Consider the following 26,642-nt stretch of genomic DNA (forward strand, 5'->3'; position numbering starts at 1 on the left):
TCCAGAGTTACCGTGCACTTCAGAATAAGAGCCTCTTGCACAGTTTCAGAACTCTTAAAGTCCTCGGAGTTTCAGCTGGCAGAATGCTAAAGGAAGAGTAGGGAGCTCCTCCCATTTCTCACAGCCTCCTCCAGCTATTAAAATGAGTCTGACTGCCTCCCAGCACACAACCAACAGAGAAAACTATCCTATCAAAGACCCAGTGTCACCAAAGGGCAAAAAGGAAGGTAAGGATGATTTCTGGAGAAAGCAACTGAAAGGAAAGCTCAGCACTCTCAGAAATATCACTGGAGATTTGGCTCATATCCCTAGTACTATGTTATTGAATTATTTGGCTTTGTTAAATGGGTTGCTTTAAAATGCGAAACAAAGGTGTTGTAAACAAGATCTGCAAGGAAGTCCATAAGACAACTTGGCTTCTCTCAAGGGAAGAGGAGACAGGCATTTGACTAGTGAGGTATTTTATTCAGTTAGTGCTGCTTATTAAACTACCCCTGCAACAGGGTTTAAAGACCACTACTGACCACGCCATGAAGACTCTCTTATCTTTTGCCCCAGTGAAGCAGCGCTGATTGATCAACTCCTTGGCAGGAGGCTATGGCAAAGAAAGTCGCGGTTATTGGAGCTGGAGTCAGTGGCCTGACTTCTCTGAAGTGCTGTGTGGATGAGGGACTTGAGCCCACCTGCTTTGAGAGGACTGAAGATATCGGAGGGCTCTGGAGGTTCAAAGTAAGTGAGATCTTCTTGTTTCTTACACAGGTTGTGCTGTTATTGCAGAGTGAGTCATAGCTACTCTTGGGCCTTACCTTATTGAGGGATTTCCTAAGCAACTTTGATCAGATTAATTTCATGTTGCTGTACAGGAACAGAAGACATAGGCTGGTATCTCTCCCAGGTTATAACTATTCTAACTCAGGAGGCCAACCCAGGCACATAAAGGATCTCTTCTTATGGATCCAGCAATTGTCTTGCAGCCCATATTTTTGTCAATCTCAAAGCAATATACTAATATTAGAGACGACTTTTCAAAATAGAAGTGACAGGGATTCTTGTCAAGACATGACTTCTATTCCAATCAATGAGCAAATATTTGTTCAGAGAGTGAGCTCTTATTACTACTAACTTTATTTTTCTCTGAGAGCTGTGTTTGTTTGCTTAACTTTACTGAGGACATGCTAGTGTAACTGTTGGGAAACTCTTTAGATATATTATTAAATATATTCTATTCATTAAATTCATTCTATTAACCAAGCCCAAATATTGGTAATGCTAGTTGTCCTTCTGAATTTGCATAAAAATGAGAAAGATACGTAGACAAACAGCTGTAAAGATTCATAATTATTCCTTCCCACAATCTTTTGAGTAAGTACTAGCTTACCACCTCCTAGGTGTGAGGTCTTGGGCGAATTACTTATGCCCTTCTATCTTAGTTTTCTCAGCAGAATAATGTGGATAATAATAGAAAAGTGTACTTGCCTCATAGTGCTGTTTTGAAGATTAAGGGAGATAATTCATGGAAAGAACTTAGAGTACAGTAAATGTTAGCTACAATAACTGCATTTATAGTATTTTATAGCCAAGCAAACAGAAACTGAGGGAAGTTAAGCGACTTGGTCATGGTCACACATCTGGAGGAATTGGCATTCAAACTTGGGTCAATACAACTCCTAAGCAGCTAAGCCCCTACTTATAGCAACACCCTGACTTGCATTCTTGCGCGAAAAGCTTAAACAGAAGTTTCAGCCCAGAACTCAAGAGCAGTAACTTGAGGATTATGTATCAGTTACATCTAAGTGAGGGATCAAAACAGGGGAATCCTCCAGACAGGAGTGAAGGTTTGAGTGCATGAAGAGCAGACTCTTACATCAGCAGAGACCATCCAAAGGGCTCTCCCTACAAGCTGACCAATTAGGGGGATGACAAGGACATCTAGCACGTGTGCTTTCCCAGTTGGAACTGAATCTCATCCCAAAGGAGATTTTTTAACACTGGGTTTCTCAAATGAATATGACTGTAAGACACACCTAGAGGGTTTCTTGAAGATACTGGTTCTAGAACACCAGCCCAGACTTCTGGAACCAAAGACTTCTCAGGAAGGGAATCTATTTTTAACAAGAGTCCCAAATGAATCCTATGATGAGAGAAGTTTGGCAAACATTGCACAAATACCAGATAAAAAATCTATTCATTCAATTATCCAAGGACAATCAGAGCTAATGATGAAGATTTGACCCTTATGCAGAACAGATAAATCTGCAGAGAAGAAAGTGGAAAAACAGCTTGAATCACATTCATTTCTTATGAACAACTGGGTATTAGTGGTCGTTCCTGTCTTAACCAAAAATGTGCTATTTTTGTCCAGTCTAGGTTCACATATAGATTTCATTTGGGATTTTTTCCCCCAAGTGGATTTTTTAACCTATGGAAGAAATATGAAATTGTAACAAATTTGTATTTAATAATAAATTTGTCACTGTATTGTTTTATTACTTGTATTGGGATTTAATATCAAAAAGCCAAGTGTCCCTTATTTGATTATCATTAGCTTGGTGGCAGAAGAGGGAAGAGTTACTTTGAGTGGTCTGTTAAAAATACGATTCAATGAATTCCAAGAAGGTACTTTCTGCCCCAAGATATTCTCCTGCTATCCTATTCCGGGTGTCTAAAATTTCAGAATTAGAGATACCCTCCTACAAGTTAGAAAAGGAAAGTTAGATTAAAATTTGAATTAATTAAGCCTTATTAGATATAAAATAGTTAAGTATATAACTCCCTGGAACCTGTACCAATATCACATTTCAAATCTCTCTCAAAACTATGACCAATAGAGAAATGTAAACAATTTCCTCTATCCAAAGAAGATGAAGACTCTCCCGGCAGAGTGAAACATGCAATCTGCAACATTTCCCAGGCTGCCAATGGGCCCACGTGAGGCGCTTCCTTTCCATGAGACTGGACGGCCAAAGGGAGGAGGTGCTGAAAAGGATGCTGGGAGCCTCCACACCCACTCCCAGGGAAACAGCGTCTTCACAACTCCAGAATCAATTTTGAAAAAAAAATTATTCTTTAATTTCTACATTACACACAATCCCAAGATCACTTAACACATTTAGCAGTGATGAGTTAAAATCAAATTTAAGAATCCTTGTCCCATGGCCAGCTCAGAGGGTGCTTGTTCTTCTAAAAGCTTCTCCAGCACCCCCTCATGGCAGCTTTGGAACATGAGAAGGGTGGGTAACTAACACATATTTTTAGCACTTTTTCCAGCTCTGGGAAGCACTTGATATGCGTCATCTCATTTGTCTTCACAGTATTCCTAGGAAGTGGGTATTATGATTATCCTAACTTACACATGAAGAGGAAATCGAGGTTCGGAATAAACAACTTGCCCAGGGGAACACAGGTGGAAAAAAGCACAAAAATGAAGGTCTGTAAGATTCCTGAGCCCTCACACTTAATAACCTTCCTGAGATATTGAGAGAGGAAAGCAGGATCTTCCTTCAGCCGCTAATCCACGCTGCCTCCCTTGGTGTTCCTGATACCTGTGTTCACAGGGAAGTTACCAATATACATTGGTTTTCGGTTTTTGTTTTTTAATATTTAGATATAAATATATCTTTCCCCAGCTGTATATACTCCATTGTTTTAATTTGTCTCCATATAATAGTCTCTGGACATCTCTCCATCTTGGTTTCCTCTCTCTAGATTCAATCTGAATTAGCACTTTCTCTCTTAAAATGTGACCCCTTCAAGATCCAATATTTCAAATGAATCTATTTTTGCAATATATTTTGCAATATATATTTTTCAGAACCAAAAAGGTGCTTGGTACTGCTTTAGGCAATGGAGAATGAATCAAATACAATCACTGCCCTCAAGGAATTTATAATCAATTGGTCTGACAATCGCTCACTATGACTTGAGCTTCCCTTGGGCTGCACCTCTACTATAACAGTTGAATGTTCATTTGGTTTTTCAGCATTCACAAAATAAAAGCTAACATTTATATAATTATTTTCATATGAATTATCTCATTTTACACTCTCAAGACTCCCCTACATTCGTTATTAATTCCAATTTAAAAGTGAGAAAGCCAAGGGCAAGGAGCTTGCCCATAGTGACTAATAAATGGTAGCTGATAGGGTCTTAGAATCAGCCACAATATTGAGATTAAACACACATAGGTTCATCACCATGCTTCCTCGCATATCACACTAATGATTTATACTGAGTTTGGGTTCAGTTAAAAACCCTGGGTCTTTTTTATTTGAGCCGTTGATGATCCAGGTCGTTATTATCCTATCCTTGTGAAACTGATTTTTTTAATCCCATGTATAGAAATTCACATTTTTACATATTAAACCTTATTTAGTTGGTTTGATCCTTGGTCGATAAATGTTTATTTGACATTCCAATCCTCTGTGAAGTTTGCTGTGCCTCTACACTTTAGGTATACACAAATTTTATCACCTGTATCTGTCTCCATTAAAGTTATTGTTTAAAATGTTGAGCATAAAAAGATAAAAATGTGAAGCAGTCACCTCAGATGTCACCACATGGAACTTCCCATATGGTGCTATCTCCATGCCGACCTAAACACGTACTCCATCTATTTTTCCTATGCCTCACAGCATCACTTCTGTTTCAAGTGGCATGTTCTTTTTAATAACGCATTCTGTTCACTTAAAGTTTAACATTATTCAAGACAAGCTTAGAACAAACAACCATTTTCTTTCCAGAAGAGGTAACTGCCTTACCTTTGTTTTACTTTCAGAAGTTCTCTTAGATAAATTCATCCACAAGATCTATCACAGCATAATTCATTATGACTTAGAGTTTTGCACCTGCTGCCATTTAATGGAACCAAATTTAACATGTCAGATATTTCTAACTCTCTAGACAATCAAAAATAAGCCTCTTTGCCAGCAATTTAAGATATACTTTGCTTAACTTTCCATAATATTTTTAAAGAAGTGATTTTTGCATGTATAGAACAGAATAAAGTTTATAGCATGCTATCAGCAAAACCATAACATTTGCATGCATAAAACAGAACAGTTTATAGCATGCTATAGCAAAAGCATAATGTTTGCAAGCATAAAACAGAACAAAGTTTACAGCCTACTATCAGTAAAAGCATAATGTTTGCATGCATAGAACAGAACAAAGTCTATAGCCTACTATCAGCAAGACCATCCTTATCCCATCATGTTAGTGAATGTCCATTTTAGTCTCATTAAACCCTATTTGCAGTGATGGAAAAGTGCTTCTGGTAAACGTCACTTATTCTTTCATTCATTTAACAAACATATAAACTAATTGCCTACTATGCACTAGGCATATACTAGGTGCTAAAAATACAGACATGCACAGTCCCTGCTGTCAAGGGCTCATAGTTCCGAAGGGGCAATACTAAAGAAAACCCATATCAGAGTGCAATTTTATAAGGGCTGATATACTAAGTGTTGTGGAAAGCACAGAATCTCACTCAGCAGAGAAGAGGGCAGGCTTCCTAGAGGGTATCCCAAGATGTTTTTATCTGTCTTGACAACAAGCAGAGATCAGACACATGAATATGGAAAAACAGTGTTCTAGGAAAAGCAAACAGCTTGTGCAAAGGTAGGGAAGCTTGAGAAACCTGACACACTAGAGAATATAAAGTCAGGTGATGTACCTGGAATAAAGGATACAGGCGGGTGATAACCAATGAGGTTAGAGAGAATAGCGGGGGTCCCACCATGAGGAACTGGGTCCCATGCCAATGAGCGTACCCTTTGCCCTAAAGGCAGTGAAGAAAGTGTGAAATATCTGAGTGACGGAGTTTAATTAGGGGGCTCTGTCAGTGATCAAGGCCAGAGATGTAGGGAAGTACCAGCCTAAAGGAGAGACGGCAGAATGCAGCTACACTCTGACAAAGATGGTTGTTCCCAAAGTTCAGTGTGCGTAAGAATCAGAAGGAGAGCAATTTTAAAATACATATTTCTGGGCCCAAACCACACCTACTCAGACTTTACATTTTCAAAGCTCCTCTGAATTCTTCTAATGCAACTAGTCCACACTGACTGGCATTTGGGAACCACAATTTTGCCTCAAATTGTAGGACAAGAAAGTAAAAAGAGCTTCAATCATACTTATTTTAAGTAATGAAGCAGATAGATATGCACCTGAAAGAGTGGAAAGATGGAATGATAGAATATTTTTAGAGAAATGCAATTTTATTATTTCCAACTGTTTAGATAACTAGCCATGAGAACAAAATTTGGATTGGTAGAAGTCAGTATAATGATGTTTCATAATGAAAAGTCTAATTTTATGTGTTGGTAATTCACTTTGGTAATTTGTATTAAGTGAATCCATTTTTGCTTTATAAGTTTGTTCCTTGAGTAGATTAAATATTACCTTTATAGTTTTCCTTAAACTCAGTTTAGTTTTTACAACCTTTTTATTTTATTTTTTTTTTAAAGATTTTTATTTTTTTCTTTTTCTCCCCAAAGCCCCCCGGTACATAGTTGTGTATTCTTCATTGTGGGTCCTTCTAGTTGTGGCATGTGGGACGCTGCCTCAGCGTGGTCTGATGAGCAGTGCCATGTCCGCACCCAGGATTCGAACTAACGAAACACTGGGCCGCCTGCAGCGGAGCGCGCGAACTTAACCACTCAGCCACGGGGCCAGCCTACAACCTTTTTATTTTTATAGAGTCAAAGATAAACTTCAGTCCAACCCATGATCTAAAGATCATAAATTCTAAATCAGTGCTTTCTGAACTAACTCGCTTTTGCTATATAGTAAAATTCTATATTAGTAAAGTACTCTATCATATGGTTATTTGCCTTAAACAAGTAAGTTGTAGCAAATTCCATCTGCTAGGAAATTCAGACTATCTATTTATACTTGTGCTTAAACATCATTTTTAGCAGTGCTTGTATTTAAGCAAATATGTGAGTTGAATTTATCTGTTTGGAAAACCCTCCCTGAAAAGCCCCTCATCTCTTTCTGTCTCCACGCTCCCATCCCCAAAGCCCAAACGCATTTTAATTCAATATAATAATAAGCCCCATGAAGACAGAAACTGTGTGTACCCTGTTTGCATCTTCTCCCTAACTCCATACTCAGGGCCTGAATAGGAGAGAGAGTTGACACATATTTGTCTATGAAATCAATAAGAATCATCTTCCTTTTATAACCCTGGGCAAACTCAACCAATTTTACCCAGATTTGTCTGAACACTTAGACATCTACGTTACTTCAGCCAAGATAGGAAGAAGCGCATATGGGGAGAAAGCTTTCTTTAACTGCTCTCTAAGAACCAACCCAACAATAAAGGTTATTACTTGATTTACAGAAAAAGAATAGGGATGTCATCATCAACTGGTGACAAAGTATGCAAGTAAAATCCCCAAAAGAGAGTCTTTCCCTGGCTCTGAAATTACTGAAGGGGCTCAGACATCAGAACCAGTTCTTATCACTCGAAGTCCCCTTACAACTGACCTGACGGAGGAGCCAACCACATTTTAAAGCCAATTTATTGGCTTTTGGAAAAACTAACGTGTTGTCTATAGTGTAACAGTCGATCTTAGTTTAGGTTTTCAAAACAATGGCTGGTTCAGTAAGATTAACTCTAGTGGCCTGTAATAATAGCAATAGAGACAAACGTGTACTGAGCACTTATTCAGAGCCAGGCATTGTGCTAAGCACTTTATCTAATGTCATTAACCCCTCATAACAATTGTTGAATGCTGGAATTATTAATGAACCCCATTTTGCAGGAGGAAATGAGGAAACTGACATGTAACTTGCCATGGTTATAAAGCCATTAAGAGTGGTAGAAGTGGGATATCAACCCAGTCCGACCCTAGAGCCCCATATTTAATGCCACTCTGTATAAAATTATCTGGTCTTGAGAAAAATTTGTATTTCTTTGCTTCATAAAATATTTCCAATTTTGAGAACTTGATTGGGTAAGAAACTCAGGCACTCAGTCTTGCCAAGGACATTGTGTTCAATCATGCCAAGATATCTAAAAAGAGTTTACACATCTGTTTGACTTAGTAATACACAATTTGAAGTTAGTGTTTGAAGATTAAAATACCATGATCTATTCATCCAGAGTTCAGATCATTGTATCCTTGTATATGAGACAGAAACCACTTTATATCCTAATACAAACTCCCTTTGTATTCTAATACACATAGTTAATAATAACACCACATCAAACCCTCATCACCTAGAAAGCTGGCCTACCCTAATCTGAAGAGCTTTTACCAAACCACTCGAAATTGTCACAAAGTTATCATCTGAGCCGTGATTCTGGAATAGGAAAGATGAACACATTGCTCATGGAAAAAGGCATTTGACTCCTGGCCTGTGGTATGCGTGAGTGAATGGATGGGTGGATGGATAAATGAATGCGTGAATGAGAAAGAGAGAGAAGGAATGTGTGAGGGAGGAGGATCTTTACAAATTCAGACCTATATTTAGCAAGAATCTATATATTGCTCTTAAATGATGTGATCTGACAGCAAACATTGTTTTAGCTTGGATGACTCATATTGATGCTGATAATCCTTGAAATTAGGACACAGTGAAGCCCAAAACGTATAAAGAGCTTTGCTGATAGAAAAGGCGAGATCCCACAGTTGACTCCTAACTTTCTAAAATTAAGTACAACCTCTTGTACAGAAAAGTCCGAAAACTCAGGCGTGATAGTGAGTGCGCTTGTGTCAGTTACCTTGGTGTCAGAGCAGCTACGCAAGGTGTCTTTCATATACTGCAGTGAACAGTGAGCTGTAACTGACAGCTTCTCTGAAGCTTGTAGCTTCCTCAATAACGATAGATAACAACAATACCATTGAGCGCCAACACATCCCTGTGTTATAGATGAGAGGGCCGAAGCTCAGGGGCACGGGCTGGACCGGGCTCACGCAATCTGAAAGAGATGGATTCAAACCTGTGCAGGACTCCAAAGACCAGGTCCCTCTGCTAGTCCAGGCTGCCTCTTTTGGTGTTGCCAAAAATCTAAGGAGCTTTGATCTAAAGATTTGGCAGGAAAGTAACAATTTTCTATGAATAATGATAAGAAAGGAACATGCACAATTGATTCATTGTGGTGACACAATTAGAGTTGAATATTTACTTTCCTTTACTTACTATTCTATGCTGAGACTTCAGCACTGTTTATGTAAGATTAAGTAATCTATTTCAATTAATTAATGAGTTCCTACAACCCTGTCATTTCTTAACCCCCCACCCTAATGCTGAGTCCTAATAGCAACTACAATTTGCCTGGTTTATGCCTTAGTCTCTGCATGTGCAGAAACATCTATTGAGGAGTTCTTGGGTGGCATTATTTAAGTTTTCTTATAAAAGCCTCTTTGATAACATGCTGATTTCAGGGACGTTGAATCGCCATACTTGATTCTTGTCATGATTTAATGTAAAGGACTTTATCATTATGCAGAGCACTTCTTGTAGAGGAAATTTTAAACTCAACTGCAGCATGTGCTGCCTCCGGTTTGACCAAAGCGTACTCACTAACATTCAGAATCAGGTTTAAAATTTTATTGGTATTGATGCTTTTCACCTTTGTCACTTGAGGAAGGTTGATTTGCATAAAGCATAAAATGAAGGTGGGGGATTCAAATTAAGATGTGAAAACTTCCTGCCCCCAAAAGTACTCATTTTAACTGAAATTCTCTATTATGTTCTCTGCCCAGTGTCCCAGGGTTATTGGTTCCTAAAGAGGTGGAAGGTGGATGTAGTCTCCCCAGGGGGAATTTCGGAAGGGGGATGACTGACACTTAGTGGATAGAGACTTGGGGTGCTAAATATCCTGCAATGTGCCAAAAGAAGGATTGTTCCCGCTCCCAAGTCCACCAATGGCAATAGCGCCTCCAGTAAGCAATACAGGAAGGCCTCAGTGAGGCCCTATCACACAAGATAACAGAGCACATACGCTGCCCCTCATCACTAGACATCTCAGGCACACCACAGCAATGAAAGAGGACCACATCCTCTGGGGGTTAGATTTGGAAGAAGAGGAGGAAATCAAAGGATTTTCTAATGCATGATCATCACTCTGATCTGATCTTTTAGGAAAGTGTTGAAGATGGCCGAGCAAGTATCTATCAGTCTGTCGTCTCCAACACCAGCAAAGAAATGACATGCTTCAGTGACTTTCCCATGCCTGAAGATTTTCCAAACTTCCTGCACAATTCTAAGCTTCTGGAATATTTCAGGATTTTTGCCAAAAAGTTTGATCTTCTAAAATACATTCAGTTCCAGGTATTGTATTGGGAATGGTTTTCTCTACATTAGTTTAGCTCACATTTAAATAGAGAAGTTGCTCTGATAATAAAAGAAATTGTGAATAAAACAAAATATTTCAATCCAATTCTTTGCTAAAATATAATAGTATGATAGAAAACCCTAAAAGTAGTGTCATCACCCTGATATTATACATTATATACGTTAACAGAAGAGGAAAAACATCTGTTAAAATTAAAAGTTTGAATGATGAGGATATTGATGGTGAAACAGCATTTAAACTAATATCTATAACCACTGAGGACTCTTAGCCTCATTTCTCTTAAAATGACATATGAAAAAAATCAAACGGCTATTTCATTTTCTTACCTTCTTTAAAGAAATGGAATTTCTTAGGAAAATGTAGTAAATAAACTCATAGCTCTCCATTTATCTCAGAAGCCTGTAGAAACTATTTTTGCTAGTTTTTTTCTTTTATATGCATTCTCTAGCAACATAAGGATGGCCTGATGATTTTGAATACAATTAGAACCACATTTCCTGTGCTTTCTCAAAAATAAATAATCAAAAAGAGACAAACAATATTCTCACTAAACATGTTGAGTTTTTATCAATAACCTACAGTCTGAAAACTAGTAACTGTGCTTAGGAAATAAAATTTAAATTATATCTCTGAATAAGTAAGTGCTAGTGGAGCTTATTTTTTTTTAACACATCTCATTTTCCCAGTAACTTTAGTTTTGTTCCTAGGTTTGTATTATATTAATTTATAAGAGTTGATTTTGGTGGAAATCTATATTTGTAAATACCACTAAAATGCCCCATTCTGTCTAATGTAGCTTTTTCCCACAATTCCTGGTAGATCCAACCTATGAGTGAGAGATTCTTGCAGAAGCTTTTCTAGGTCTTCATCCACTTAGCAATCAATCTATTTAACTGGTATGGTGTCCTCTTAGGATATATAATTTATATTATCTGTTCTTTTAAAGATCATGTTTGAGTTGCAAGGGAACTGTTTTTCTTGTTTATTGTGTTACTGCTATTACTATTTTCTGCAGGTTGGAGAGCAGTTAGGAAAATTTATTTCCACTTATTGATCTCTGAGTTGGCATAAGTCATAAGATGTTAGAACTCAACTCGAACTATAAAAGGCTCTGTTGCATTTCTAGTAACCTCCCAAGTGATATTGAAGGTGTCGGTCCTCAAACCACATTTTCAACAGCAAGAATCCACAGTACTTTAGCTAATACGCTATTCTGAACTGCCAATCTGAAATCTTTACTCTCAGCTGAAAATGCCCAGACACTTTATACTCCTTTCACAAGCTTTATACTAATATTCCATATACACTTTGAAATTGGAACAGCTTTAGAAACTGACAACCAGGCATTTTGAAAAATATCTGAAAATTTGAAAAGCATGTGTAAGGGACTCAAATACTCGCAAGAAAGAGGAGAAGCATGCCATTCCTCTGGAAGTGAGAAAAGCTTCACTTCCATTTGACATTGTTTCTTAAATACAGCAGACACTTAACATTTATTTACACTTTTCAAAAATTCACAGACCTCCAGACAGTGAGCTATATTAAAAAAAAAAATCAATGAGCCAATAAATTATTGCATCCAAATGAGATCATGAGCTGTATTGCTAACATGATGCACTGTGTTTTAAAAAGAATAAATACGGACAACCACCATTCATGGAGTGCTGACAATGTGCCAGGCACTCTGCTAAGTGCTTCACATGAATGATCTTCTCTAATAGAGTCTGCACAGAGGTAGACACATAAAGGTTCTTGATAAATACTGATTGTGTGATCACTTGAATGATGGACATGTGTTTTGTATCTTGGAGGCCCTCATCTTCCTCTTCTGTGTCTCTCTCAAGTCCTTATTCAGTCCTTCACAGGCTGGTTCTCACTGCTGGGTCAGGCCTCTTGCACAAAGCAGCCTAACTTTGACAGCCCCCTCCCAAAGAAGATTGAGAAAGCGCACCTAGTAGTCTTTGCCTTAAGTGTCTTGGAATGATTCACATGAAACCTAAATGGAGTCATACACTGCACTTTACCCGTCCCCACTCCCAGGGCACTGGACAAGGCCCATGTCATGCCAGAGTAGTTCTCAATGATGCCTTCTCTGTGTTTGTTCAAGACAACTGTCCTCAGTGTGAAAAAACGCCCAGATTTTTCATCCTCTGGCCAATGGGAGGTTGTTACCGAGAGCAACGGCAAGGAGCAGCGTGCTGTGTTTGACGCAGTTATGGTTTGCAGCGGCCACCACATCCTCCCTCACATCCCACTGGAGTCATTTCCAGGTGAGGCCTGCAGGGATTCCCAACTTTTCAGAGTACCTGTCCAGGTACTTTCTATGCAGGTTGGATTGACAGGCAGAATTAGCTGCTGCAACTTGGCATAATATTAAGACAGGGATGGAGCTGGAAAGATGAAAGACTCTACATACCATCTTTGTTTTTGTTGACTTCTTTGGGTCTTCATTACACAGGGAGTTCAGCTAACCTCCAAAGTCACTAAATCTTCCCCAGAATTTCAGAGAATTCTCATCCAAACTGGTTCTCTGTTGGAAAAGCCCTTTTAGCCATGTACCCACCTTGGCCTTTTTCTATCCTGCTAAACACCTGTGACTTTGTTATGTCCTTGGAGCCTTTCCCACAGAACCATGCTCATGGACATGGTGACTGGGGAGAGTTCCTGGAAATAAGTGCTCCTATAGGACAGAGATGAGGGACAGCGGAGTGCAGGGGAGGAGTACACACAATGGAACGCTGCAGCCATCTGTCCAGGTACCTCCCAGACTCTTCCCTCAGAGAGCATAGTTCCTCCCAAGACCCACAGGAAAACATCTAATATAGTGGGTCACAGTCCAGGCCTCACATATGAACCACTGTGGAGCTTCTAAAGCCTTGATGCCTGAGGCCCCACCTCCAAGATTCAGTACGTATAGGGCAGGTCAACTGGGGTTGCTCAAATGATTTTAATGTGCAACCAGGATTGAGACCTACTGATCTAAAGCAATGGTTCTCAAACAGAATCATCTAGAGGGCTTTTTAAAACACAACTTGGTAGGCCCCACCCCTAGTATTTCCTATTCAGTAGGTCTGGTGTGTGGCTGAAAATTTGCATTCCTAACAAGTTCCCAGGTGATGCTAATACTGCTGGCCAAGGGACCACCCTCAGAGAACTAATGACCTAAAGGTTCTTTCAAGCAACCCATCATCAATGGCAAATAGTTTAACAAAATCCTGTATTCCTGAGAAAGGACAGAGAGGTTTGCCTTCAAAGAGTCTTGTCCAGGAAGTTATCTCAATGAGGAAACCATCCCTCACCTTCTATGGACCTGGTTTTTAGTTTTAGTTTTTGTTTGCTTTTGCAAATTAAGGATGATAAATATTATTTTACTTTTTACACAATTACAATAATATCACTTCATAATGTATCTAAGAAACATTTAAAAGAATATATACTATGTGATATTAAAATATCATTGTACAGTCTAAAATAGAATGATGGGTAGTCATAAGGCAGCATCTGACTCTGCTGTATTCATCAAAACCATTTGTTTGTTCTCTAATAAATACGTAAGCTGCAGCCTCTCAAAGCAACTCCTTTAGTCCTATACCTTATGCTTAACCCAACATTTCTTATATACTTCATAGTTTGAGTTTGTCATTTGACCTAGCTATTGTAACCCCCCTAAGAGGGGAAGGGGCAAAACAATGATTGGTCCAAGAAAGGAAAAGCTAACAACACGGTTTTATCGAAATTAACTTGACATAGTTCATGGACTTCTCTCTTCTTCCCCTCTAGGTATCGAGAGGTTCAAAGGCCAGTATTTCCACAGCCGCCAATACAAGCACCCAGAGGGATTTGAGGGGAAACACATCCTGGTGATTGGAATAGGAAATTCCGCCTCAGATATTGCTGTTGAGCTGAGTAAGAAGGCTGCTCAGGTGCGACACTCTCTGTTTACCTTTTACTATGGAGGAAAGGAAAGGGGAGGGGCATATGGGAAAATCCCAGCCGTATAACCAAGGTTCCATAACTCATTAATTTGTTGGTTGGTTGGTTGGTTGTTCAGTGTGGTATCATAGAACATCTGGAAGTCCAGAAGCCAGAGTTTACCTCCCAGCTCTGCCATTAATCAGCCGTATAACCTAGAGTGAGTCATTTTACTTCTCTGGGCTTTGGCTCTCACATTTTAAAGGGTAAATTTGAACCAGATGACTTTCAGCACAAAAGGCCTTATTGACCTGTTCATATTCTGGGGAGTGCCTTTTAGAAATTTAGTGCATATCTGAATTCTATTTGAAATGTAAATAATCCTTAGTTACCCAAGGATCATGACAAGGAAGATTAAATAGACAGACTCCCAACCAAGACCATAGATATTTAGGTGCTCCCTGAGGCCTTCCAACCGCTATCATCTTTACGCCCTCTCAAGAAAGAGTCAAACATTACAAGATGTAGATAATGCTTACAGCTATGGTTGGGAATGGCAGGAAAGAAATCTCTTCTGGGCCTAGGCAAAGATGGGAAAATAGCTAAGGTTGTTCTCCCTAGAGCATTCCATCTCAACAGGGCTGAACCCCGGGGCCCTATCACTCTCTCACTGGCCTCCTCAGCATGGCGTCTTCTGGCTACACAGGGCTTACTATGGCTGTATCCTCACCAGCCAAACCGTCCTGTCCTGAGTCTCACGCTTTCAAGGCTTAAGATGCCGCATAGCAAACATGAGAAACAAACATGGTTCCTCTCCAGCAAGTTAATGCAGGGGTTACCCTGGGACCGGTCAGAGTCCCTGTCAGTCGGTATCAGTCTGGGGACAGAGCAGGTCACTAAGACCAGAAAGAAATTTACTAGACCCAAGAGGTTCTCACCTTTTTTGTGGAAAGAAATCCCTTTTCACCTTTCAAAGCTTTAAGACCCTGATGTGAAGAACAAGCGAGGAGGCAGTGACTGTAAAGGCTTGGAGCAGAACAGAGTTGGAGAGGGTGAGGCCCCAGCTCCAGCTCCTTCCTGTTGGGAATACCTTCCAAGCCTGAGGAAGGGAGTATGAGAAAGGGAGCTGACGGGGCTATCAACCAAGTGGCACTCCAGACTAAACCAATGCATGTCGTCAGGTCAGTGATTTGGCCTTAGCACAGATGTCCCGAAGACAGCAAATCCAGGATTGCAAGAGCCAGTTCCTTGTATGGGTCTTGCCAGGTAAAAAGACTTCTATGATGCCAGATTCAATATTAAGAAAGCACCTTGGCTATATTTGTGTGCCTTACAGCTCCTTAAGCGATCTTTTCAAGAGAATGTCTCTTGGATATTTATTACATTAATAACATCAATTATAATTATGATTAAAACCTGTTATACAAAGTAATGTACTCTCAACCCTTTTGTGAGAAGACTTACCAGAGACTCTCCAGGAGCTATACGTAAGGGACAGAACTAGGTGTCCCTGCAAAGCTGAGCACTGCAAACTAAACTCACCACAGTCCTGAGTGTGCTCTGCATCTGTTGAAGGAAGTTCACATTCGTAAGTACACTGCATGCTCTACCATAGTCCAAAAGCACCACTCAAGGTACTGTGGGATAGTGCTGACTCCTCCACATGCTTTCCCACCCAAAACCAAATCTCCGGCCCTTCGCCTGATATTTGCACCTCAGAGAAAGCAGCCTGAGCCTAAATCCTCAGGTACATCACCCTGTTGCGGCTAGTAGAGCTAGCCAGGTTAGGCTCCCTGCTGTAGGGACGCGACAGGAGAAAGACAGCAAATAAAGCAGGCAGAACATCCACTGTGAAACATGGATTGATCCTAAGGAAGAGGAGGGGACAGTAAGTAATGGAAACAGAACTCATGGAAACATCTAAGTATAATGTCTAATACCTGATCAAAGCATTGCCAAGTCAACATAAGGGCAAGAACAGGAAAAAGTCAGGACAAAAGTGTATTACCACACACAGACCAACAACTCAACACTGCTTCATGCAGGTGCTACTTCACAAGCTAAGGCTTTGAGGCCCTTCCCAGGAAAATTTGTCTCCAAATTCTGGCTCACCCCAGACATGTGGCACTGTATGAAATGCCTCTCCTCCAGCCTAAATTTACAAAATAATAATAGCTAGCCATGCTTATCACCTGCCAGGCAATATTTTAAGTCCTTTACATATATCATCTCATTTAATCTGCCATAATAATCCCATGAAGTGAGTACTGTTAGCCCCATTTTATAGAGAGAGAAACAGAGGCACAGAGAGGTTGAAATAATTCACCCACAGCAACGCGGCTTGTAAGTAGTGGAGCTGAGATTCAAACCCAGGCAGTCTGGATCCAGAAGTCCTGGATCTCGAGTCCATGATCTTAAACTCCTAAGGAAATCGGTTTCCTTGCAAGAGAATCTTATTTAAGTGTTTGTCAAGGGCAGCCTTTTACAACAGAACTCATAGAACGGTATGTAAAATTTTGAGAAGCAAGTCAAATATGCATTTAGACAATGGGGGATTAACAGTAAACAAGGTGAAATGTCTATTTGAAAAGAGATTTAAACGTACATTTCAAAAACAAGGGAAACCTAAGTAAACAAGGTAAAGAATACATCGAAAGGGGGTTCAGATATGCACTTGAAAAGAATGGGAATCACAGTATAAGCTCAGTGGTTTTACCTTTTAAAATACATTATGAAGTTCTTTTAAGGATGGGAGGAAGCTGATTTCCCTTGTTATTCTCCCTCTGGGGTTATACAGATTCATACATTTATGCCTATCTAGTCATTAGGCTGTAAACATACATTCCCTAGGATTATAATTGCTCACCATCACCACAACAGGGTGGAAAGGTAAGAAGAGAAAAGCGTCGAACCACAACTGTAAACATGGTGAAGACTTGTGGATTTCATGATTGGTATTAGCCCGAAGGTTTTCTCATGTCTCCATGATGTTCTCAAGACTGTTGTAGTCTTCCTCTATCAGTGGACCACTGGGCACCCCTTTTACGATAAAGCTGTCACAGAGCAGTGAAAACTAGAAGGTTCTTCACTTTGAGGTCAATCATCTTTAAAACAAAGCATTTCAGCAAATTCTGGGGCCAAACACATGATATATCACCTACATAGTAGGTCCTCCCAAAAGGGAAGATGCCGTAGTGTAAACTGTATTTCTTTTTGCTTAACAGGTGTTTATCAGCACCAGACATGGTTCCTGGGTCATGAGTCGTATCTCTGAAGATGGTTACCCCTGGGACATGATCTTTCACACCCGATTTAGCTCCATGCTCCGAAACGTTCTGCCACGAACAATTCTAAAATGGATGATGGACCAACAGATGAATCAGTGGTTCAACCACAAAAATTATGGCCTTGAACCTCAAAACAAGTAGAGTTATTTTGCTTTTTTATGGTAAACTCATTGGTAAGCAAGGTTGTCAGAAGTGCCTCTCTTCACAAAGAGCCACATTGCTAAACAGCATTACAAACTACAACCTAACAGTATAGGTATCACATAGGTCCTGGAGTTTGAATTCCAATTTTGTTCTGTACGCCTTGTAAAAAGTAAATACTCAGGAGATGAAGTAGAAATATTATGAACTGCTCTAGAAAGCAGACCTAGGATCAAGGGAAGAGCTTTCTAATACCTAAGCTGTCCGACACTGGAAAAGGCCACTTTAAGATATTGTGAGCTTCCTTTCAGAGGGGTGTGGTGGGAAACATGTCCCAAATTCTCCATCTGATAACTCCTGCTTTGTTAGTTCTATACACCACGAGGATTCTTCCCACGGACATCTTTTGAAAACATGCTGGTTGTCTCTTTGCCAAAAAACAAATCTCTGTTGATCTCAAAGTTAAATATCACTGACCTTATAAACACAAGAAAACATGAATGCTTATTTTTCTTTAGTTGATAACAAACTCCTCCCCTTTAGAAAAAAAAAAGAACAGAAGAGCTTTCAACAAATCTTTCAACAAATGCCATGGGACTGTGTATTCTGAGGTCTGATTGGTGTGGCATGTATTGTCTTATATATATTTTTTTTTTTTTTTGCAAAATGGTTCTCAAATCTATAAAAAAGGGAATTCCAGAAATACAAGCAGGCTTTGCTCCATCACCCATGCTATCACATACAGAGACTTCATAGATATTTGGGGTCAAGAAACATCCCCAAACTTAATTTTTTTTTTTTTAAAGATTGGCACCTGAGCTAACAATTGTTGCCAACATTTTTTATTTTTCTGCTTTTTCTCCCCAAATCCCCCCAGTATATAGTTGTATATTTTATTGTGGTCCTTCTAGTTGTGGCACATGGGACACTGCCTCAACATGGCCTGATGAGTGGTACCATGTCTGTGCCCAGGATCCGAACCCTGGGCCACCGAAGCAGAGAGTGGGAACTTAACCTCTTGGCCAAGGGACCGGCCCCTCTAAACTTAATTTTATACATTAATTTTCACACTGATCCCTTAATGTTTCAAAAATAATGGGAATTCAATTTTCCCTTTCTTACTTATTATCAGTTAGAGATTAAATGGAACAGCAAGATAATTAAAGGTAGATGACATAAAACAATGGTGGAAACATCACTGGAATACTCAGGAATTGACCACAGGCACTGGCATTTTGCCTAACTCCTTGGGGATGCCTCCTTTTTTGAATTGTCTTTTACCCATGTCACCTACATGTTTTCTACTATTTGCTGAGAGGAGAGATTTTTGACATGAGAATAAAGTCAGATAGTAAGATTTGGGGCAGGCCAACTAGTCAAGTTAGAAAGTTTTATAGATATTTAAGAAACCTCTTTATTCTAGGAGCCAACCCTATAAAAACTCAGGAGAGTTTGAGACTCCTCATTAAAAGCTCCTTCTAAGTGTTTTCTTCTGTGTGTTTCAGATACCTTATGAAAGAACCTGTACTAAATGATGACCTTCCAAGTCGTATACTCTATGGAGCCATCAAGGTGAAATCGAGAGTGAAAGAGCTCACAGAAACTTCCGCCATCTTTGAGGATGGAACAGTGGAGGAGAACATTGATATTATTGTCTTTGCAACGGGATATACTTTCTCTTTTCCCTTCCTTGAAGAATCACTTGTTAAAGTAGAGGATAATATGGTCTCACTGTATAGATACATATTCCCTCCTCACCTGGCAAAGTCAACCTTGGCATGCATTGGTCTCATCCAGCCCCTAGGTTCCATTTTCCCAACTGTTGAACTTCAAGCTCGTTGGGTGACAAGAGTTTTCAAAGGTAAGTGAGTGGGCGAATGAGTGGCTGAGGGTCTTCACACTTGGTGGAGTTTGCTCAATAATGAGTTTAAATAAGAACTTTGCCGAGAAGAAGGTTACCAATCTGGGCTGCTCTCACAAGATTAGCATCCTACAAAGTTAGTGGAGAACTCACAAAATAACAGATGCAGAGATGCAAGAGTAATAAATATCTGCAATCATTCCTTTGAAATAGTAATTCAGAGAATTGTGATTGGCATAAAGTTAAGTACATGTTGTTCTTTCCTTGAATCATGAGAGAACAGCTAAGAAGGAAGACATCTATGACTCCTGGTTTCACCTATATGATGTTTATAAATTCCTCAGAATAAGTGCAAATCAAGAGACCTAGGGCCTACTCCATACTTAACTCCAAATTAACTCTCAACAGTTAAGCAGCTCAACTTCACAGATCCCTACAAAGTTGTAAAATTATTGAAAGGTTTCTATCTGAGCATCTGTATAGTACTTTGCGCTCCAGAAGACTATTATCTCTTTGACCATAGGGTTCAATTCAGCTCAACAAAAACTCATTGCATATCTAGCCCTGTGTTGGAAACTGGTGGGATAGAGAGAAATTTAAACAGATTATTTCAACATAATAAGACAAATGCGTTAGTAGAGGAATGCATGGAGTGTGTGGTAAGAGAAAGGGCACTTAGCAACAGCAAGGTGGGATACAGGGAGGGCATGTGGTAAGGAAAACTTCCTAGATGACTGAGTTTCTCAGGTGCAGAAAAGAGAATCGTTTGAGCCAGAGCACAGAGGCATGAGGAAAATTACAAGCTACTTGCCATTCCTAAAAGATGAGGTGTGAGGCGGAGAGGGGTGAGAGATATTCTTAGAGAAGAAGGGGCCAGGACACAGGGATCTTGTAAGGCACGCGAGGGAGCTTGAAGAGAAAATGTAGATCAGCTCTTCCCAAATCTGGCTATGCATAAAAATCACCTGGCAGACTCTTAAGGACCCCGATTAAGAACAGCCTGAGAACCTAGACTCTCAGTTCAGAAAGCTCTTCAGGCATAGGAGCCAATGAAAGTTATACGCAAGGAATAGATATTATCAGATTTACAGTTTCAATAGATTATTTCACCGTTAGTCTGGAAGATAGATTTGAAGGCGAAAAGAGTGGAGTCTCAGAGACCAGTGAGAAGGCTACTGCAATAGCCAGCACTAAAATCTGATGCAACCTGAGCCAGGCAAAGAGGCAAGGTGGAGACAAGGATGTAAATGTGAGAAATAGTTACGGATAAAATCAGCAGGACGTAATGATTAGCTCAATGTAGGAAAATAAGAGAAAGAGAAAGGAATTAAGGATGACTTGCAGATCTCTGACCATAGAAACTGGATGGACAGCAGTGCTGTGAATAGAGAGGGGGCGTGCGGAAAAAGACACAAGTCTGAGCAAGAGGGCTTCAATGATGGGCTCAGTTTTAGACTTGGTGAATCTGAGACGTCTGATGACAAGCCATATCCAGGAGAACTCATCATTTTTCAATATGTCTGAAGCTCAGGGGACATTTGCAGACAGGAGATGGAATCCTAAGCACACAATGGTAACTTTTGTATCAATCTGCTTTCTCCATCCCCACTGCCCTCCCTTAGTTTGGGCTGTTGTATCTCTCATCCAGTGTACTTCAGTACCCTCTTAACCAGTCTTGCTGCCTTTAACCTCACCTTCCTGCAGTCCATTTTCCAAAATTCAGCAGCTAGAGCGATCTTTCCAAAAGACAAGTTTGATCTTGTCATCTCCTAAAGAAAACCCTCCCATGGCTTCCCATCACCTTCAGAATAGAGCTCAAGCCACCTGGCATGGTTTCCAGGCTCCACCGGCTTGCCTTCCCTCCCCCACCTCTTCTCTTACCCACTCCACCTCAGAGTTCCTGCTGAAGCCTGTGTTCCAAGGGCAGCATCACATAGAACTCAGTGGGAGTGGCGCGCCCTGGTGTTCAACAACACAGCAGCCTTGACTGGTAAAATGCACGTAAATGACCAGAGTTTAATTACAGGAATCAAGTACTAGATAAGGCAATGATATTGAATCAAACCCACTACTCAAACCAGCCTTTCATTTTCTAGGCTTGTGTACCTTGCCCTCAGAGAGGACTATGATGGCGGACATTATCAAGAGGAATGAAAAAAGAATTGACCTGTAAGAACGTTTTTTTTTTTAAATTCTCTACATAGAGGAGTGTTTCCCAAAGCATAGTAATTTAACTACCTGCAAGAACCACCTAGCTGTTCGTTAAAAATGTAAATTCCTGGACCACAACGCAGACCAACTGAATCAGAATCTGATTATCTGTATTTTTATGTTCTTCCTAGGCGATCCTTACACATACTAGTGTAAGAACCCACTACTTAAAGATAGGAATTTTACCCAAATCAGAACATTTTTCCTTGACTTAACTTCATTCCATTTTTGTGTGATGACGAGATGAGAGTCCATATCTTCTCAGACCACCCCCCTACACACACTCTATGGTTAGAGAATGGGATGGGAGCAATGGTAGTGACAGTAGCCTGGGTATTTGGAAAGTTAGCTGAGGGATCTCCCATCAAAGTAAATTAGAAAGAAGTTGGCGTGAAGTGATGGTTCGAGGATTTGTACTTTGTGATGAGGTGGAATGGGGTTCAATAGTGATCGAGCACCCTTGGAAAGTTAAATGGGGGGGCCTTACTTCACATGTAGGTGTTATCTCATGTTCAAATTGTAATTCATCTACCATGTATTGACTGTCTACTATCTGCCACCCAGAGTGCCAGGTACTTGAATAATTTAACAAGCAAATATTAAGCCTCTCCTCTGTGCAGGACACCGAGCCAGGCTTTCATTGGTGTTATCTCCTGAATCTGCAGTAATCCTGACTAGTTTGTATTTGCCTGAAGACTTGAAGCTGCTTAGTTAATATCAAATAATAATTGTAGTTATAAATCTTGTCACATTCCTAAAACTTTTAGGAGTTCACAGCTATTTATTTTACAGCCTACTTTCAATGTGGGAGATGGGTCTTGCGATGGAATACACTGACGCTTTCCACGAGAGATTAATTCAAAACTCATTATTCATTCACTCGTTCTTTTGACGGCTGTTGAGCACCTAATGTTCATATATAACTTAGAACATTTTGTGAATCTGCCTTTTTGTCCCCGTTAAGGTTTGGAAAGAGCCAGAGCCAGACATTGCAGACCAATTACATCGACTACTTGGACGAGCTCGCCTCAGAGATAGGTGCGAAGCCAGACTTCCTTTCTTTCTTGTTAAAAGATCCTAAACTTGCTGTGAAACTCTATTTTGGACCCTGCAACTCCTACCAGTATCGCCTGGTTGGGCCTGGGCGATGGGAAGGAGCCAGACATGCCATCTTCACCCAGAAGCAGAGGATACTGAAGCCTTTGAAGACACGGGCTCTGCGAGAGTCATCTAATTTCTCTCTTTCCTTCCTGTTGAAAATCCTGGGGCTTCTTGCTGTTGTTGTGGCCTTTTTTTTCCAACTTCAGTGGTTCTAATCTGTCAGCATTTATGTGCCTTTGGCCTTATGTCAGTCAGCACTTCCAAAACAAAAGGCTAAAAGAAAAAATATTAAATCTATAGCCTAAACTTTAGATAAGAGGAATGGAGCAAGAGTGGTAGCTAGAGAATTAGCAGAATTAGCTCTATGCATAAAACTAAAATTGTGGCACGAAATTTCTTTGCTGTTCTATCCTTCCCTCAAGTCCACTGGACTCTCCAGAAAAAAACAACAAAATAACGCTGGCTAAATAGTGCTGCCAGCCATGATACAGGAGAGTTGTGTGGACAAATACTCGAATTACACAGAATGAAAAGCAGGCCCCATGGTTTAAATCATTGGAAAATTTAAATTGTGGGTAAATATTTCACCTCCTGTGTGACATCCTCCATAGTCTTCCTATCTGGATTCTGCTTGGTAACAAAGTTCTCAGATGTTAGGTCATGCTCCAGTTGTTGCTAAGTGGAGAATCACACAAAAATACTGGAGAAAAAAACGAGAAGAGAGACCTAGAATACAACAGCAATGCTCAAACTGACTTTCAGGGCCTCATATTGAAAGCTGAGCAAATAGCCACATATCTTATATTTTTCTTATATTTTGACAGAAGCACTGCTATAACAATAAAAGTAAAGTTGGCATATTAGCTATATACATAAATATACATATGTTTAGAACTTATCACAGACCAGATATTGTGCCATGTGCACATTGTATGTATTATTTCACTTAATTCTCAGAATGATTCTGTGAGATGGGTGAAGCCATTAGGCCTGTTTTACAGATGATGACACTGAGACTCAGCGCAAATTGGGTGATACGCCCAAGACCACACAGCGGACCTTATAATGGAGCTGGGATGGGAACCCGCGTTTGCTTCACTCAACTGAAGAGCTTTCTGAAATGAGAGTCTAGGTTCTCAGGCTGTTCTTAATCAGGGTCCTTAAGAGTCTGCCAGGTGATTTTTATGCATAGCCAGATTTGGGAAGAGCTGATCTACACTTTCTCTTCAAGCTCCCTCGCGTGCCTTACAAGGTCCCTGTGTCCTGGCCCCTTCTTCTCTAAGATATCTCTCACCCCTCTCCGCCTCACACCTCATCTTTTAGGAATGACAAGTAGCTTGTAATTTTCCTCATGCCTCTGTGCTCTGGCTCAAACGATTCTCTTTTCTGCACCTGAGAAACTCAGTCATCTAGGAAGTTTTCCTTACCACATGCCCTCCCTGTATCCCACCTTGCTGTTGCTAAGTGCCCTTTCTCATCCCACGCACTCCATGCATTCCTCTACTAACGCATTTGTCTTACTATGTTGAAATAATCTGTTTAAATTTCATAGCCTTGTCTCATGATATACTTATTTACAAAAGCTTCCATTACTGATAAGGTATTTATCACCAGTTTATTTTCTTCATAATCATGTATACTTTACTTTTGGAGGAACTTCACGTAGAAAACAACACTCTTTTTGCAAATATGATCTGATTCATTTTATTTTTCATATTTGGTTTATATTTTAGCTAGATCTAAAAGGCATTTGAAGAAATTTACAATGAAAGACACCTTTACAACAACATTTAAAATAATCATTGACATTTTGAAAAAATAAGCATCCAGGAGGGAAAGTATATCTCCCAAGTTGATGGAAAGCATAATGATTGAGCCTTGCGTTTGTCTCTAACCTTGCAGATAACCCAGGCAAAAAGTAAAACAATATGTAATCTTTGTCATCTGATAAAAGGAAGCACACTGGTTTGTTAGGGGAGACAAATATTTTCTTAGAACTGAAGCCGAAAAAAGACACAAGCAATTCAATGTCAATAGACATTGAGCAACATAATAGATAAACATCTGGTTATGAAACATTCATGCGGCCAGTCTTTCAACAAACTGTGTTTGTGGAGAGAAACTCATCTATAAGCCCAGACCAAGGCCTTCAAAGACAGGGAAAAGGTCAAAGATTAAATATTTAGGGAAATTTCTCCTTTACTCCTCCAAAGTCTTTGTGGACTTTTTTTTACTTTGGCCTGGATTTCTCCCTCAAGGGCCTAGAACAATGCAATGGCAATCTCTGTCCGTGGAAACTTTTTCTTTAAAGTGCATTGAAATGACACCAGCATTTAAATGCAAGATTTTTGTTTTCATTTCTCTTCTAAGCAGATTCCTTTGGAAAAAAAACTGCAAATGTATATATACTTAGTTCTTGAGTAAAACCTGATTACTTTGTTAATTATTAAGGATTATTTACAAGCCGTTATGTTAATAATAATAATAATAGAATTTATAAAGCCTTTATAGCAAAAGCAGGCAAACTACTGCCTCTGGGTCAAATCCAGCCCACTACCTATTTCTGTAAATAATGTTCTATTGGAACACAGCCACACTCATTCACTTACTGTCTGTGGCTGCTTTTAGCTGCAATGGCAGAGCTGAGTAGTTGCAACAGAAACAGTATGGCTCCCAAAGCCTAAAGTATCTACTCTCTGGCCCTATACAGAAAAAGTGTGCCAATCCCTGCTTCGTAATGTGCAAAGCATCGTCCTAATTGTTTTTCCTAACTGGCCTCATTCATCGTTACTGCTCCCCAGTGAAGTAACTACAGTTATTATCCTACTTCTACAGTGGAAGAGATTGAGAAACAAGTGTCAGGGTGATGCTGATCAGTAGGAAAAAACAGCTCTGTTAGGACAAAATTATTATTTGTTTTAAAGATTTTAGTTTTCCTTTTTCTCCCCAAAGCCCCCCAGTACATAGTTGTATGTTTTTAGTTGTGGGTCCCTCTAGTTGTGGCATGTGGGATGCCACCTCAGCATAGCTTGATGAGTGGTGCTAGGTCCATGCCCAGGATCCGAACTGGCGAAACCCTGGGCCACTGAAGCAGGGTGGATGAACTCAACTACGAGGCCACGTGGCCAACCCCAGGACAAAATTATTATTAAATTTATATCCTTAAAAATTTTAGAAGAGCAATGATCTCTTGAAATATTTCCAAATATTCTAGTATCTTTTTAAAAGCATAAATAGTTCATTTTCAGAGTCTGAGATTGAGTAAGGAAGACTCACTCAGTCTATTCTTCTGCCTCCACACATCCTGAAACGGGACGCACTCCCAGACAAAGCATCTATGGTAGTCTGCTCCGAACTATGATCAGACCACTTGCGTCAGAAAGCCTCGGGGAGCTTAGAAAACGGCAGATTCCTTACTATAAATGTAATAATTATGCAGACTTGCTGAATCGGAATCTCCAGTCTTGATGAGCTCCCTAGAAGATTCTTGTGCACACTAAATTTAGGAACCTTTGGTTTGAGGTCTCTCCAAAAAGCTGCTTTCAGAGATTAGTCCATGACCCTTTCTACTCCTCAGGGCCAAATTCCTCCTTAGGTGCAGCCTTCTTGCTTCTCGCTGCAGTTTACAACGTTGTGCTTCTCCCAGAAAGGATGTTGGCTGGTCATCACCCTCCTCCAAAATCTCTCTCTGTGATGCTCTCCTTTACTAACCTTTCATTTTAACTCTCCTTCTTTATATGATAGCTCCTTGATTTTCCTTACCAAGAGCCAAATATATCACATTTGTTCCTTAAAGAAAAATAAAGATATTTTTAAAATAAAA

The 26,642-nt window shown here is 39.9% G+C and overlaps 1 protein-coding gene across 2 annotated transcripts; it reads left to right on the plus strand.

Moving 5' to 3' along the window:
* The first annotated feature begins 110 nt into the window (after nucleotides 1-110).
* On the plus strand, nucleotides 111-26,642 carry FMO2 (flavin containing dimethylaniline monoxygenase 2). Of its 2 annotated transcripts, none has more exons than XM_046681568.1 (9): nucleotides 111-227; nucleotides 559-729; nucleotides 10,093-10,281; nucleotides 12,414-12,576; nucleotides 14,087-14,229; nucleotides 17,443-17,642; nucleotides 19,152-19,507; nucleotides 21,604-21,676; nucleotides 22,683-26,642. In XM_046681568.1, exons 2-9 carry the CDS (start codon nucleotides 598-600, stop codon nucleotides 23,032-23,034), a joined length of 1,608 nt encoding a protein of 535 aa, XP_046537524.1. In that variant the 5' UTR covers nucleotides 111-227; nucleotides 559-597; the 3' UTR covers nucleotides 23,035-26,642. The 2 variants fall into 2 exon arrangements, with proteins under 2 accessions (XP_046537524.1, XP_046537523.1); XM_046681567.1 differs by lacking the exon at nucleotides 111-227 and adding an exon at nucleotides 236-457 and having other exon boundaries at nucleotides 537-729.

This window comes from Equus quagga, chromosome 13 (genome assembly GCF_021613505.1).
Source record: "Equus quagga isolate Etosha38 chromosome 13, UCLA_HA_Equagga_1.0, whole genome shotgun sequence".
NCBI lineage: Eukaryota > Metazoa > Chordata > Mammalia > Perissodactyla > Equidae > Equus > Equus quagga.

Coding starts and splice junctions, on each gene's coding strand:
- FMO2 (XM_046681568.1), top strand. CDS start 598: ATGGCAAAGAAAGTCGCGGTTATTGGAGCTGGAGTCAGTGGCCTGACT. Junction 730..10,092: donor GAGGGCTCTGGAGGTTCAAA/GTAAGTGAGATC, acceptor CTGATCTTTTAG/GAAAGTGTTGAAGATGGCCG. Junction 19,508..21,603: donor GGTGACAAGAGTTTTCAAAG/GTAAGTGAGTGG, acceptor TTCATTTTCTAG/GCTTGTGTACCTTGCCCTCA.